General features: G+C 42.6%; 1 protein-coding gene across 2 annotated transcripts in view; it reads left to right on the plus strand.

The window, feature by feature from the left end:
- Positions 1-16,227, plus strand: part of sptbn1 (spectrin, beta, non-erythrocytic 1) — a 100,010-nt gene that overhangs the window by 75,614 nt on the left and 8,169 nt on the right. For both annotated transcript variants that reach the window (XM_056435727.1, XM_056435726.1), the window contains 14 exons: positions 525-788; positions 1,581-1,805; positions 2,356-2,445; positions 2,552-2,830; positions 3,509-3,639; positions 3,974-4,178; positions 4,943-5,317; positions 5,780-5,866; positions 12,075-12,232; positions 13,102-13,240; positions 13,556-13,640; positions 13,738-13,934; positions 14,108-14,211; positions 14,629-14,683. In XM_056435727.1, the coding sequence (XP_056291702.1) occupies positions 525-788; positions 1,581-1,805; positions 2,356-2,445; positions 2,552-2,830; positions 3,509-3,639; positions 3,974-4,178; positions 4,943-5,317; positions 5,780-5,866; positions 12,075-12,232; positions 13,102-13,240; positions 13,556-13,640; positions 13,738-13,934; positions 14,108-14,211; positions 14,629-14,683 (2,394 nt within the window). The remainder of the gene's footprint in view (positions 1-524; positions 789-1,580; positions 1,806-2,355; positions 2,446-2,551; positions 2,831-3,508; positions 3,640-3,973; positions 4,179-4,942; positions 5,318-5,779; positions 5,867-12,074; positions 12,233-13,101; positions 13,241-13,555; positions 13,641-13,737; positions 13,935-14,107; positions 14,212-14,628; positions 14,684-16,227) is intronic.

Here is a 16,227-nt window from a genome sequence, read left to right on the forward strand (position 1 = left end):
TGTTCAATGTTAAAGATGACAGGACCAATGGGGTCTCAATATACTTCTTTTTTTTACTAATCTGATGTTTCACTGAAGAAACAATTTATCATCCACAATATTAAATACCTCGCTGGCACTTTATAGGTAGGAGCCTCTTTGAAAACACAGCTCTGTGTGAAGTTTTGTCTTTAAAAAGAAAAGAAAAAAACTTGTAATCGCGATTAATCGCGATTAATGAATTTCAAAATGTGCGATTAATTAGTTACTTTTTTTTAATCGATTGACAGCCCTACTGAAAATACATAAATATTTATTCTGTTAATCAAACTATTGTCTATTAGTGTCGTTTAAGGATATACTTTATGCTTTGGAATTGTCTTTGTTAGTTTAAATACGACATTTTCTCACTTTTTCATGTCCACACCGAGATTTCACAAGATTTGGGGTCGTGGAAATTTGATTAAAAGTTGTGTAATTCCATTGGTCAACACGTGTATGAACCCTGACAGCGGAGCATTAAACAAACGGTACTCGTCTTTCAGGACGGGCAGGAGCTGATGGCGGAGAAGCCGGAGACGGAGGCCATGGTGAAGGAGAAGCTGGCGTCCCTGAAGACCATGTGGGAGGAGCTGGAGTCGACCACGAAGGCGAAGGCCAAGTGCCTGTTCGACGCCAACAAGGCGGAGCTGTTCACGCAGAGCTGCGCCGACATCGACAAGTGGCTGGGCGGCCTGGACGGCCAGCTGCAGTCCGACGACTACGGCAAAGACCTCACCTCCGTCAACATCCTGCTGAAGAAGCAGCAGGTGAGGAAGTCCCGCCTCGACGCACGGACGTTACGCGCTTCCTGTGTGGGTTTGACTGAACCTCCTGTCCAGCCTCTCTCAGTTGGATGCAGGTCTTCTCTGCAGCGTTCACACCCTTAGCAGAACACGTCTTCTCCCTCTCTTCAATGTCTTTGACCTCCACTCGGATCTCTTCTGTCTATTTTTTTCATAGAATACAGCCAGGCCCTCTGTGTATGTGTGTGTGTGTGTTTTTTTCTTCTTTCTTTTCTATATGTGTGCGTGTCTCTGTCTGTGTGTACGTGTCTCTCTCTCTGTGTGTGTCTCTCTCTATGTGTGTGTGTGTCTCTGTGTGTGTGTGTGTCTCTCTCTCTCTATGTGGTTGTGTGTGTCTATGTGTGTGTGTGTGTCTCTGTGTGTGTGTGTGTGTCTCTCTGTGTGTGTGTGTGTGTGTATGTGTGTCTCTATGCGTGTGTGTGTTTCTCTGTGTGTGTGTGTGTCTCTCTCTCTATGTGCGTGTGTGTGTGTGCCTCTCTATGTGTGTGTGTCTCTCTATTTTACATTTTTCAATGGTGACCAAATGTTTGATTCTTCTTTAACAGTTGCATTTAATTTTATTATATAATTTTTCTTAAATGTCATTGTATTTTTATTATCGACATTTTTCTCTAAATGTTCTCATCTAAACAACATTTTTTAATTTGTATTATTATTTTATAATGCTATTATTTCATTTTAATTATTTAATTTAAGTTTTAATCCGAAGAGCATCGTTCTTCCCCCCTGTCTGACCTGTACGCTTTCCTCCTGCAGATCCTGGAGAGCCAGGTGGAGGTGCGTCAGAAGGAGGTGGGGGAGCTGCAGGGCCAGTCGCAGGTCCTCAGCCAGGAGGGCAAGGGCTCCGAGGAGGTGGACGGCCAGAGGATCGGCGTGGAGAAGAAGTTCCAGTCCCTCCAGGACCCGCTGAAGAAGAGGCGGGACAACCTCATGGCCTCCCGTGAGATCCACCAGTTCAACCGCGACATGGAGGATGAGATCGTGAGTCGAGGACGAGGTTAAAGCCTCGGTTATTAACGATGGCGGTAATCCTACTAGCAGCAATATTCAGGGTTCAGACGGTCATGGAAAAAACTGGAAAAGTTATGGAATTTAAGAAATGGTTATTTCCAAGCCTGGAAAAGTCCTTGAATTTTTTTTGGGGAAATTAGTTTATATTCACATTTCATTTACACAGTTTAAAAACAAACAAACATTTATATACATATTTATTCTTTTAATCAAACTATTGTCTCTCATTCATTTGTGTCGTTTAAGGTTTCTTAATTACTCATTTATACACCGAGATTTCACCACCTGGTCATCGAAATTTGGTTAAAGGTCATTGAAAGGTCATTGAAAGGTCCATTGGTCAACATGTGAATGAACCCTGGGGATAATCTGCTATGCCAGAAGTGTAGATTTAACCATGTTTGGATTCATATGGAGAAAAAGTACACGGTCGTGGAAATTTGGTTTCAAAGTCCTGGAAACCCATTGGTCAAACATGTGTATGAACCTTGAATGATGTGAACCGCCCTCTCCTCTCCAGCTGTGGGTGGAAGAGAGGATGGCGTTGGCCACGTCCACCGACCACGGAAACAACCTGCAGACGGTGCAGCTGCTCATCAAGAAGAACCAGGTACCCGACGACCACCCCGTCGCCCGCCGCCGCCGAATAACAGCCAAAAAAATCCATCGACGTGTTTATTGACGTGCCGCTCGACCCCCCCCCCCCCCCCCCTCAGACCCTGCAGAAGGAGATCCAGGGCCACCAGCCGCGCTACGACGACATCTTCGAGCGCAGCCAGCACGTGCTGCGGGAGAGCAGCCCGACGGCCGAGGTCATCCGGCAGCGCCTCGCCGAGCTGCAAGCGCTCTGGGAGCAGATCCGCAAGGAGACGGAGAAGCGGCACACCCGGCTCAGCGAGGCCCACGAGGCCCAGCAGTACTACTTTGACGCCGCCGAGGCCGAGGCCTGGATGAGCGAACAGGAGCTCTACATGATGTCGGAGGAGAAGGCCAAGGTGAGGCGGGGCGGTCAGAGGGTCAGAGGGAGGACGTGCAGCGGAGGTTTTTGGTCGTTTCATTTAGGTAAAAGTGCTAGTTCTGTAAGGGAGTACTTTGTTATGCTATGCCCCCCCCTCACACCCCCACATACATTTCTGCTGTTAATAAAAAACTTTTTTAAATCCTTAATTTCATACTAAAAAAATGTACTTGAGTATTAAAAGTAAAAATACACATTGGGTGAAAAAAATATTTCATTATAAAAAATGTATAACGCATTAAATAGTATTTTAATTAATCTTCTTTTTTTTAATCAGCGAATCTTCACATTCGAGAAGTAAGACACACATTTGTATATGAAAAATCAATAAAATAATTATAAAATTGGTTAATTAATAATTGTTTCAATTGTACTTAACAACATATTTTGCAAGTACTACATTTTGTGTGTAAAAATATAGATTAGTAAAGTAGGTTGAGCTGTCAGAGCTGTAAAAAGTAAAATGTTTCCCTCTTGTGAAATAATTGTGTAAAAGCTCTTTTCCTCCGCTATGTTTCACACTCTTTCCACCTCTCATTTTCCTGCTTTTACTTTTTATTCCATTCCTCTCGAGTTCTTTCTGTTTTTCGGATTCCTTTTCTTTCTGTCACTTTACCACAAACTAACCGGATGAATCTCTCCTCGCGTGTCTCAGGACGAGCTGAGTTCGGTGGCCATGCTGAAGAAGCATCAGATCCTGGAGCAGGCCGTGGAGGACTACGCCGATGCCGTCCACCAGCTGTCCAGCACCAGCCGGGGCCTGGTGGCCATCGAGCACCCCGACAGGTGAGGGCGGAGGGGGGTCACGGGGTCAAGGATCCTGGTCTATATTTGTCCTTCAAGCAGAAAACTTAAAACAAATTTAAAATGGGAGCAACAAATAAACAAAGCTTAAAATGAGTCCAAGCAGTAAAGACAATGAGGATGCAGGATGGAAGGTGACAAGGAAGGAAAGGGTGAAAAGAAGTAGGTATAGATGAAGGAAAGAAAACAAAAGTATGAGTGGAGGTCAAAGAAAGGAAACGAGAAGGATCAGGGAGACGTTGAAGAGAGGGAGAAGGAAGACGATGATGAACCCTAACCCCGACCTTCTCTCCTCCTCCTCGTCTTCGCGGCGCAGCGAGCGTATCGGCATGCGTCAGTCTCAGGTGGACAAGCTGTACGCCGGGCTGAAGGACTTGTCGGAGGAGCGCCGGGGGAAGCTGGACGAGCGCCTGCGTCTCTTCCAGCTGAACCGGGAAGTGGACGACCTGGAGCAGTGGATCGCCGAGAGGGAGGTGGTGGCCGGCTCCCACGAGCTGGGCCAGGACTACGAGCACGTCACCGTGAGTACCACGCGGCAATGGATACTCGGAGAAATCATCTCCTTTGGGAATTAGGAACTTTTTTTTGTCTTTGCTTTTACATTTTCAGTTTTTATTCTTTTCACCTATCGTTAGAAAACACTGCGAAATTTAAATAGTAGTTCAGATTTCTCCGTGAAAATTACTTCTAAACATAAATGTTGCATGAGTGGCCCTTAAAGCAGCTGATTATAGTTATTAGTTTATATTATCATGTTTCATGTTTATAGTCAACCACAACAATAAATGTAAAATATATGTTTGAGGTCATTTAGAAATTTTTTGTTGTGTTTTATTTTTACACTGTAAAACATTTAATTTAGTTGTTTGAAATTATTTGAAATTTTATACTTTAAGGAATCCTCATCAAAATAGAAATTCTTGATCACATCCTGTCACATTTTCAGTAGCTTTGAGAATTAGGAACCTTTTTTAATGCATTTAACTTTGTCTTTGATTTTACATTTTCAGGGCTTTTTCTTTTCATCGATCGTTAGAAAATGCTGAGAAATGAAATAATTGTTCAGATTTCTCTGTGAAAATTACATAGAAACAGTTTATTTTGTTACAGTTTATTTTTACACTGTAAAACATTTATTTTAGTTACATAATGTGCGTTAGAATTATTTGAAATGTTCTACTTTAAGGAATGCTTAAACATTTTATTTTTTAATGTAACCAGACATGATGTAACATTTCCAGTAGCGCGGCTCTCCAGTGGTCTCTTGTGATTGGTCCTCCTCCAGATGCTGCAGGAGCGCTTCAGAGAGTTCGCCCGCGACACCGGGAACATCGGCCAGGAGCGCGTGGACACCGTCAACCAGCAGGCGGACGAGCTGATCAACACGGGCCACGGCGACGCCGCCACCATCGCCGAGTGGAAGGACGGCCTGAACGAGGCCTGGGCCGACCTGCTGGAGCTCATCGACACGCGCACGCAGATCCTCGCCGCCTCCTACGAGCTGCACAAGTTCTACAACGACGCCAAGGAGATCCTCAACCGCATCCTGGACAAGCACAAGAAGCTGCCGGAGGAGCTGGGCCGCGACCAGAACACCGTGGAGACCCTGCAGAGGATGCACACCACCTTCGAGCACGACATCCAGGCACTGGGCATGCAGGTACGGGAGGCTGGGAACTGTTGCTAGGCAACATTGGTGGGGAAAAAAAAAAAAGGCTTTAACATTTTACTGGAAACGATGCTCACTAGTCGAGTATTGTGTGCGACCAGAAATTCATAAATCAAACTCAAAAGATTCCAGTTATTCAAAGTCTGTAGTTTTGTCACAGCAGAAGATGTGCTGCGTTATTATTGGGAGAAAACTCTCAATTAAAGACGTATTTTTACATATTTTTCAGTGTGTGCGTTTGTGTCGTCTCCTATTTTTTAAAGGAGAATTTGAACTCAATATAATGTGCGAAATTAACAGTTTTTTAAAGAAAACTGTAAAAAGAAAAAAAATTAAATAATACTTTCTGTGAGATCCCGTGACACCGACGCTCTCACATGATCCGGCTGCTCGTGACGCTGCTGTGTGAATCGTTCTCAACCTCCTCCTCGTCCTCCTCCTCTGTGCTCCCAGGTGCGGCAGCTCCAGGAGGACGCCATCCGCCTGCAGTCGGCGTACGCCGGAGACAAAGCCGACGACATTCAGAAGAGGGAGGGAGAGGTGAGCCTCGGTCTCGGGGCCCCGGGGCCCCAGTTTACTTTGAACTCATTTCCAGTCAAATCTAAATCTCGGATGGAAAGAAACGCTTTAGATGTTTCTCTTCATCTCCGTCTTACTGGGTGGATTGAAAGTGAACTGGACCGTGCACTGGTGCTGATGAAGTGCCTGCAGAAGCCTCTGTTCCTCATGCATGGCGCACTGCTGCTGCCCTCAACTTATCATTTATAGATCGCAGAGGAAGGTGAAGAGTAATAAACTTCCGTGAGGTTGATAAAAGATGAGGAAACATGTGGCGCTGCTCTTCAAACCGTCGGAGGGGATTTTATTTATGACCGTACAACAAACTCCAACCATCAGAAATGTGACGGCAAAAAAACATGCAAGCGGCCAGTCTTAATAATAATAATAATAAAAACATGTTCTTATTAATCGCACAGTGGGAAAATTCTTCTCTGCATTTGACCCGTCCTTAGTGTTAAAGGACACTTCCACACGCAACTATGGGGAGAGCGGGGATCGAACCGGGCACCGTTGAGCTACAGCCGCTACAGTTTAGCTACAAAAAATGATGGTATTTTATTTATTAATACGTGGCTATCGTATTTCCTTAAGTAGTGTAAATCTAGCTCGACCTGTCGGCTGCAATATGATCGTTAATTTAACAGAATGTAATGTACTCCAACCAAACATCTGTCTTTATTGTGTTTTTATGAACATGTTGTGTTCATAATCGCTTCGTGTCTTCAAACATACCTGCAAACTTGTCACCTTTCGGTGAAATTCACCGTTTTGAAATCAAAATAGGTCATCCAAGTGAATCGTGTAGATCCGAAGAGTTTTTGTTTTGGGGTAGGGGGGGGGGGGGTCAACTGGTCGGCCGGCGTTTATGAGATTGGAGTGAGACACGGAGAAAATGTGATGTGGTGCTCTTCGCAATAAAACATCTTTGATGGGACGTGTCGCGTCTCGGCCAATCAGCGTTCAGATGTCGACAGCGTTTGGGGGTTTAGGTTAGCTTGAATGTTAGCCGCTACTTCTGCTGCTGTCGCGCTGCACGGTGGAGCGATACTAACAAAGTACCCGTACGTTAAACACGATATGATTTAGCATATTTTTTTTATCAATACTTCATTAAAAGAGCGATCAGAGCGCACGCGCTGCTCCGTGTCAAGCTGTCTGCACGCAATGCGCTGCGCAGCGCTCACAGCGAGTGGCGTCAAGTGGTGGAGCTTTTGAGACTTAAAGTCTTCAGCTTTAAAAAAAAGAAGAAAAAGATGATTCCAGAAGTGAAATGTTTCAGTTCTTTGTCTCCAAGGCAGATAGTCTGTAAAGTTATGTAACTCTACAGCTGCTCATCCTGATGAACTCTGTATCATCTGGTCAGATACTGACTACAGGCCTCATAGTGTATAATCAATGCTATGATGGAACCATGTAGTTTCATTAATATCTGGCTGTAATACTAATAATACTGCCATTTGTTAAGTGTTGAAAAAGTTGGTAAAAAGTGAACCATACAGATGTTTTATTTCTTACTATTATAGATAAATATACCAGTATCAAATGTATGGCATCATATTGTTTTTATGGTATTGTATCGAATTCTGGTCTCATGATATTTATGGCAGGTATCGTATAGAAGTTATAATGTTAGTGACAGCCAGGAAGAGGCAGAACAGACTCAGGAACAGAGTCATGGCTCAGCAGAGCTCACGAGTCCTTGTTGTTCAGGCCAAAGAAAGGGAAGTTGGTTTATGAATGACTTTAACCATATGATATATAATGACAATGCATATTTTTTATTACTATCATTATATCATTAATAATATTTCTACTTTATACATTTTGTTGTAAAACTACCAAAGTTCAGCTAAAAATATTATTAGATTAATCAATTAGTTGCTTAAGAGAAGAAAAAAAGAAAAACATTGTTGATAATAATTTCACTTTAAATATTTAAAAAAACATTTTATGGTTCCAGCTTCTTAAATTTGAAGATGTGCTACTTTTCCATTTTTCCTAATTTGAATGATTTTTAAATAGTGTTATACTTGTGCTCGCCAGTAGGGGGCAGTATCGGGTTTTGCCATGACTGGTGCCGTAATTCTTGTCTTAAACAAACAAGTTAGACCAGCGTAACACAGACAGTGACGCCGCTGTTGATGCGAGTCTCTTGGTGTTTACAGGTGAGAAACGTACATAAGCACCATATATATATACATATATATTAATGTTATGTTCGCTCGCTTTTATATTTTGACAGTTATTAACTGTAGAAGTTAAAGTGAAGACAGTTAATTAAGGCTAGCGCCGTTTAGCTAGCGGATGTTAATCGCGCGCTCGCGTTTTACCACCATTGTACAATGTCTGCTGGCCTGAGAATTACATTGTTCCATGAAAGATTAGAAAGTTACATGTTGTGTCCCGTGACAGATACAAACAGTAGTATGCACACACATACGTACATATATACATTCACAACATGTACATGCATATAAAGTTTAAACAGGTTTCCTGGTGGAAGTCACTTCTTGTCAGTGCCTTCGATCTCCGTGACCTTGTCCGTCACCATGGAAACATTGTCACGTGACATGTAAGGACTCTGGTTCTGTGCTGTGACGTCGCTACTCGCTAGTGACGTCACGGAGCACCGAACCAGAGTCTGTATATAGAAGTGATTTCCAGCAGGAATTCAGTCTGTGAATCTCACAGAAACCCCCCCACCCCTTCTCCATTCAGCCACTTCCCGGGGTGTGGGCCTCTGATGAGATATCACAGACAGGGTGGGTGGGAAGGTTTATTATATATTATTGGTTATTGGATAAAAGAGGAACAAAAGGAATTTATTTCTAAAATAATTTAGAAATTAAAAAAGTGTTCAAGTGCACACAATTCAGGAAGTTACTTGATTTGTAAAATAGTGTAACGTGGGACTTGTTAACCTGTGTGATTGTCGCTCAAGTGGACCGTAGAGATTTCTCTGAATGGGCCTCGCTCCTATTCACACCTGGGCCCATGCAAAATAAATATTACTGAATATTTCAAGGTGTGGCGGCCATATATATGTATAAAATGTGTATATATATACAGGACTGTCTCAGAAAATTAGAATATTGTGATAAAGTTCTTTATTTTCTGTAATGCAATTAAAAAAACAAAAATGTCATGCATTCTGGATTCATTACAAATCAACTGAAATATTGCAAGCCTTTTATTCTTTTAATATTGCTGATTATGGCTTACAGCTTAAGAAAACTCTAAAATCCTATCTCTAAATATTAGAATATCATGAAAAAGTATACTAGTAGGGTATTAAAGAAATCACTTGAATCGTCTAATTAACTCGAAACACCTGGAAACACATTTTCAAATGTTTGATTTTGTTTTGCTGTTATAAATCTTTTTTTTTACTTGGTCTGAGGAAATATTCAAATTTTATGAGATAGGATTTTAGAGTTTTCTTAAGCTGTAAGCCATAATCAGCAATATTAAAAGAATAAAAGGCTTGCAATATTTCAGAATGCATGACATTTTTGTTTTTTTAATTGCATTACAGAAAATAAAGAACTTTATCACAATATTCTAATTTTCTGAGACAGTCCTGTATATACACATCTATTATATTCTTATTAGAAGGGTCTGAGCAGAGTACCTCCACCCCGTTGTCACCTTTGTCACCCCTCATGAGTTTGCAGGTATGCTTCAAAGCTGTTTTGCCTCTAATAATCATTCAAGGGATTTTGCAAACTCATCATAAAATCTATCTTTAGATATCGCCGTGGTGACACTGCAATCTGCACATACGGATGCATTGTTTTTGCTTTAATGCCATTTATTTATTTATTGAATGTGTTCCCCCGGGCTGCCGTGCTCCCCTGCAGCTCCCTGGCGACGGCGCTGGACATGTGCACCACCCGTTTGGGACCAGTGAATATGAACAGAATATCAACCCGGTAGCGAATCGGGTTAGATTATGAAGGTTCGAGTGGAGTTTTTTTCCCGCCGGTGCCCCCGTGACGCGCCACAGCTCCCCGAGTGTCGAGTGTGTGTGTTGACCATTGCCTGTGTGTCCGTTTCCCTGCATATGCTCCCTGTCCGCCCAGAGGAGAGAGGGAGAGGTGAGACTTTGTTTACCAGAAGCATCGGCTTTGCATCAGCGTTAATTTTGGCTGCAGTTCTAGGCTTTCTTTTAATACGTCGACTAAAATGTCGATGAACTTTAGTGACATTTTAGTCGTTTAGCTCCGGTTCTTGGTCACAGACCTGGTGATTTTGCAAATCCTCGTCCGGTTTGTTTGACGCCTTCAGATCGCCGTGTGGGTGGAGCTTTGCATTGAGGTCAAGGACAGCGTCCCCGATCCTGCGTGAGTGCCGCCCACCTGTGAATCTAAAGAGCTTTAAAAAATCACGACTGGTATTTGTGCAAATACATATCGGGTCTGGTTAGTGAAAACCAAAAGATGACATTGGAGGCCTTCAGTGTCGAGCTTCTCTCAAAATACTGTAAGATGCTTTTTTGTTGTTGCTTAAATGTAGTTGCTTTATTAGCTGGCATAATATCGCTTTTAGTCAAATGCCGCCGCGAATCCATCAACGGAAAATCTTCTGGACAGAATTATCTTTTTTTTCTCGATGTACGCACATCAGCGAGGTCGACGATAAATGTAGATTTTTTTCTGCAAACATTTGCAGGTCGCTTTGCCTCGTGGTGGCTCACACACAATTTTGAATGATGTTTATTTCTCCTGTTCGCCACAGACCACGAGGGTCTTTATTTTTTAAATATATATATTTATTTTGATTTTACAAATAAACGAGACAGGAATTTAAGGATACAATACAAATGGAAAGGAGAAATAAAAGGGTAAAGAACAACAACAAAAAATAGATACAAAATTATATATAATTATAAAAACCACAGCAAATAACAAATTCGCACATCAAGGGTCTTTTTTTCTAATTTTTTTATTCTCGCGGTCAAAGGTGCGTTTCGGCCGCAAATGTCTGCACGGAGCGAAAGTTCAAAATAGTGTCAGTTTCTATTTCGTAAGCATACACAATTCACCAGGAGTGATGAAGTCAGCCATCGTTGGGCTGAAACCTTTGTTGATGTTTCACAAATTGACCAGAAATGGTCGATGTTTGGATCTTATTCGTTCATCACGAGCCATCTGACCGAGTGTCGGATCATATCTTGTCGCCGGCCAACCGCAGTGTCTGTGAATAATCTCCACTGTCTGGTTCCCCCCCTCATGTAGCTACTAGCTGCTATCACTAGCATGCTAACAGGCGATATGGATTAATAACCCGGGTTAATAATCTGATGACTGAGCAGGTTTCAGCTCACAGGTCGATCAACAAACCCTCAACCTCTTATTGCATATTTACCTCTTATTGCTTATTTATTCAAGCAAACCGTCTGATGTCAGATGTGTGGCACTGATCATCTTAAAGTCCTGCAAACATACGTGATCACTAAATATGGGCTCTAAATAATCCTGGAGCATCTCGTGATCCTGTCAATAACTCTTCATTTTCAGTGCGTTTTTGTTAGAAGATCTAAATTAAAGTTTCAATGCAGTGCCGGCAGATTATGGCAAACTCAGATTAAGCAGGTGGAGACGGAAGCAAACATAATCCATCATCATTATCATCGCACGTGTGATGATAATGATGATGGATTCCGTGATACGAGGAGGAATTGTAAATGGATCAAATAAAGTGGCTGTTCCTGCTTACCGATGTGCAGCCTGGCCTACAGTGACCCAATAGAATCCAGCGATGCTAAAGGGGAGAGCTGTATCGCCATGGCGACGCTGCAATCTGCACACACGGATGCATTCTTTTTGCTTTTAATGCCATTTACTTACTTATTTATTTATTTGATGTGTTCCCCGGGCTGCCGTTGCTCCCCTGCAGCTCCCTGGCGACGGCGCCGCACATGTGCACCGCCCATTTGCGCCAGTAGTGGTAGTGCGATCGCAGTGAATATGAACAGAACATCAACCCGGTAGCGCATCGGGTTTATGATGATAGTGAACGGCTCTTCTCTAAAACACGGGATTCTCAGATGCTCCTTCATCATGGATGATTTTATTAAAGGGACGAGATCACGTGTGATAGAGGAGCCTCCGGGGCTCTCTGGTCTGAACTCTGCCATGTGTCATGTCGCCCCAACCCCCGCCCTCTCTCTCCCCCCCTCCTTCAGGTCCTCGAGGCCTGGAAGCACCTGATGGAGGCGGCGGAGGGCCGCCGGGTGAAGCTGGTCGAGACCGGAGACAAGTTCCGCTTCGTCAGCATGGTGCGCGACCTGATGCTGTGGATGGAGGACGTCATCCGCCTGATCGAGGCCCAGGAGAAGCCCCGGTACGGAGTCCGTGTTTAGACGTTCCCTCTGTTCGTGAACACGATAACGCCATTTGGAAAAACAATGCGCGATTGGATTATGCTCATTAGTTGCATTTTGGTAGCTCTGCGGTCAGAGGGAGGGCTGTTGGTGTGTTAATGGGACATTTTGACTGACGGTGTTAAATCACACAGAGGTCAGAGCACCAGTCGCTTGAAATAACAACAAATAGATGCATTTTTCCACTTTTAATACCGTCCTTCAATTAATTTTGTTGTCTTGATGACGAGACAAACGTATCAAAATATTAACACGTGCAATGAACAAGAAGTTAGTTATTTTTATGTCCCTCAAACGTCACAACGGACGTTATAAAAAACAATATGACGCATGAATGATGGATCCCATTATTGTTGTTTTGTGGGATTGAATCCAGATCGTTTTTTAATTCAATTTCGACATCCCTGACCTTTGACCTCACATCGGATCAGGAAAAACTCCAATGGACCCGATGAGACGTGAAGTCACAAGGACTCCGGATGCAGAGGGCTGTGACTTGTTGATTTTAAATGGTCGACAGTAATCGATGGTTATTTTAGTCACGTTAGAAGCTTTCGTGCATTAAGTTTATTGTCTCGTTATTTCCGATTTGATTTCAAAAAAGTTTTTGAAACAGTGGTTTGTTGTTACTTTGAGAAAAATAGCAACCACTGACCTGTGTTCTGTCCCTTGATTCACAGACATGTTTGGTAGTTGAATGTTATCGTGTCTGTAGTTTTCATATTGTGAATGCTTGAGTGGAATGAGCTCAACACTCATGGAGTCAGTGCAATGAGTGTTGAGCGTTGCCTCTCCTTACACGGCGCTGGTGTGTCCGTCTGGCTCTCAGGGACGTGTCGTCGGTGGAGCTGCTCATGAACAACCACCAGGGCATCAAGGCGGAGATCGACGCCCGCAACGACAGCTTCACGGCCTGCATCGAGCTGGGCAAGGCGCTGCTGGCCAGGAAGCACTACGCCTCAGAGGAGGTAGAGACTCAGCAGATGGACCTCTACCTGTTTCCCGTTTGACCATTTTAATCCGCTTCTTTCTGCGACTTTTAGATTTAATAGTCAATTTTATCGATATTTAATCTCACCTGACCTTTGACCTCAGTTGTTAAACATGCACAAATCTCATTGCCACAAATTGTAAACGCCAGAGCGGCTGAATTTTGTTTTTAAATGTACATTAAAGGGTCTTAATGTTGATGTTTTGTCTCCAAACAGCACGATTACATTTATAATCTGCTTGTTTAATTGTTGCATTCAAATATTTCTCTTCAAAACTTGTTCTCCCCTCAGATTAAAGAAAAGTTGTTACAGTTGACGGACAAGAGGAAAGACATGATTGACAAGTGGGAGGACCGATGGGAGTGGCTGAGACTGGGTACGGCTATAACCCCGTCGGTCAAACGGTTCCTCACGTTGAATTCGCTGCATAACTCTGGTATATCATGGAAACGTGTGTGTGTGTGTGTGTTCAGTCCTGGAGGTGCACCAGTTCTCCCGGGACGCGGGCGTGGCGGAGGCGTGGCTGCAGGGTCAGGACCCCTACCTGTCCAGCAGGGAGATCGGCCAGAACGTGGACGAGGTGGAGAAGCTCATCAAACGCCACGAGGCCTTCGAGAAGTCGGCCGCCACCTGGGAGGAGCGCTTCTCCGCCCTGGAGAGGCTGACCACGGTGAGACACGCACACATTCACACACTCTTGAGCCATGATAACGTTAAAAGCGGATGCGGAGACATTTTCATATATTTACCCAAAAACTCTTAGTTCTTGAAAGTCACACTTCATTTAAATGAGAGAAATGAGATCCGTCCGTGTATTCTGAGGCTCGATGTGTTTGTGTCCAGATGGAGTTATTGGAAGTGCGAAGAATGCAAGAGGAAGAAGAGAAGAGGAGACAACCCCCGCCCACTGAGGAGCAGCAGCTTGGCGACGCTGCAGCGCAGCACAGGTGTGTGTGTGTGTGTATGTGTGTGTTTGTGCGTGTTTCAACTGTGTTTTTCATTATTTTATATAGTTCAACATTTGATTCACTTCTTCTCTTTTGGACAGAATTTATTTTATTTATTTAAGAATGTATTTTGTATTTGAAAAAAATCAGTTTCAGTTTGCTACATTTTTTTAATATACTTTAGTGAAAATGAAAAGTAAAAAAAGTAAATGGGTGCATAGGAGAAGACGTGTTATGACCTCATCATGCCAGATATAAATGTGTTTCTAATATTTCAGGAGAATTTCAGATGAATGATGGATATGAAAATATACAAAAACAGTTTGTCAGTTGCAGCCGTTCTTAAGTGATAAATCCATCCAGAGTGCGTCTAACTCTTTGTGTACTGTGTGTGTGTGTGTGTGTTTGTTTGTGCAGGGAGGGCGAGCTGGTGTCTCAGAACGGGCTGCCGTCCGATCAGGAGTCCCCGATGGTTAGTTACCGCTCACCCGCCTACCAGCAATACAGCAGCACCCTGCAGAACCGCCGGCACACAGCTGCACCCTGACACACACACACACAGACACAATCATGTTGTGTACTTTTAACATACTTGAATATAACCACATGCATATGAACTGTAAAAAAACACACGCAGCATTAACCTTTGACCTCAGACCCTCCTCCTCCTCTTGGGAGCCACACATAAATATTCCTGTATGTATCACTTGTCTTCAGCATTTATTGTTTGCTTCTCCCCCTTACTGATTAATATTCTTAATTTATAAGTGGAATATATATTTAATGTTACAGCTGTCACATGCATAATTGTATCTTTTTTTTAAAGATAGAAGTGTAATTGCTTTTAACAAAATGAGATCCTCATCTTTAAGATCTTCTTTAAAAACCTCTTGTAGTGGTTGTTTGTCCTAATTTGGAGACACTCCAACCCTGAGCGTACCACCAGTGTGAGCGGACCAACCGGCCTCGCAGCCCAGTGGTTGAATGAGAACATTTAGATTATTAAAACAACGAGTGAAGCAATAATTATCCTGATTTAAGAGTGTACCTGCAGATTGTGTTACAAGGCGTCCTCGTGTTCTGATTTAGTGCTTCTGTTTAATTGCATCACTCTAGATTAAATGAAAAATGCATAAGATAAAAAAAGAAGAAATCTAATTATATCGAGTCTGTGTAGGCAAAAGAATATGTATCTATAATTTGAAATCAAAGACATAAAATAGTGCATTTTTGTTAAAATGATACAATCTGAAATATGTAAAAGAAAAGCCACAAAAACGTCCTGCCGAAGAGAAATAAGTTGTTTTAGTCTTATTTTATTTTTTGTTGAATTCCTCAATCGCGTATAAGTTCTTCTCAGTTCCTTTAAAAGTTCTTAATTTGGTTTAAGAAATAATTTAGAAATATACATGATGGACAACAATAACACGTGTAAACTTCCTCTGTGATGCAATCCAACCACATGAGTAAACAGAAGGTCATTTGAGTGATTTCAACATTTAAATGTTTGCATTTTAAGACATTTATGAATCATATTTTGGTATGAGGGTGGCTGAATAAGTGTTGAATGGGACCACGAAACACACACACACACAGATATACTGGACACGACCCCCTCTTATCCATCCCTCCCCTCATTGGTTCTTTCCCCTCTTCCCCTCTGTCTCTCTCAGCTTGACACTCCCATCCTCTCCCCTCAACTCTTAATGTTGCTGCTTCTTTATGTCATAATTTATAAAGTTGCCCTCTGGAATATGAACACTTGAAGTCCACCAGAAGCTCTCCATCCACAATATGAGCAGTTCAAGTTGTAGTATTATTATAGATTATATTTAAGGCAGAATGTAAATGAGGGTGTCATCTGCGTAGTGACGTATGCGATGCACAATGAAACTTAACTTAAAATGACGAAATATAAAGCATGCATTCATCAGTCATAACAAATCGATAAAAGCATTGTAGTACATTCTCCTAAATATATTTAGATAAATGATGTCTTACTCTTACTGTCTTAAA

Source organism: Pseudoliparis swirei, chromosome 17, assembly GCF_029220125.1.
Source record: "Pseudoliparis swirei isolate HS2019 ecotype Mariana Trench chromosome 17, NWPU_hadal_v1, whole genome shotgun sequence".
Lineage (NCBI taxonomy): Eukaryota > Metazoa > Chordata > Actinopteri > Perciformes > Liparidae > Pseudoliparis > Pseudoliparis swirei.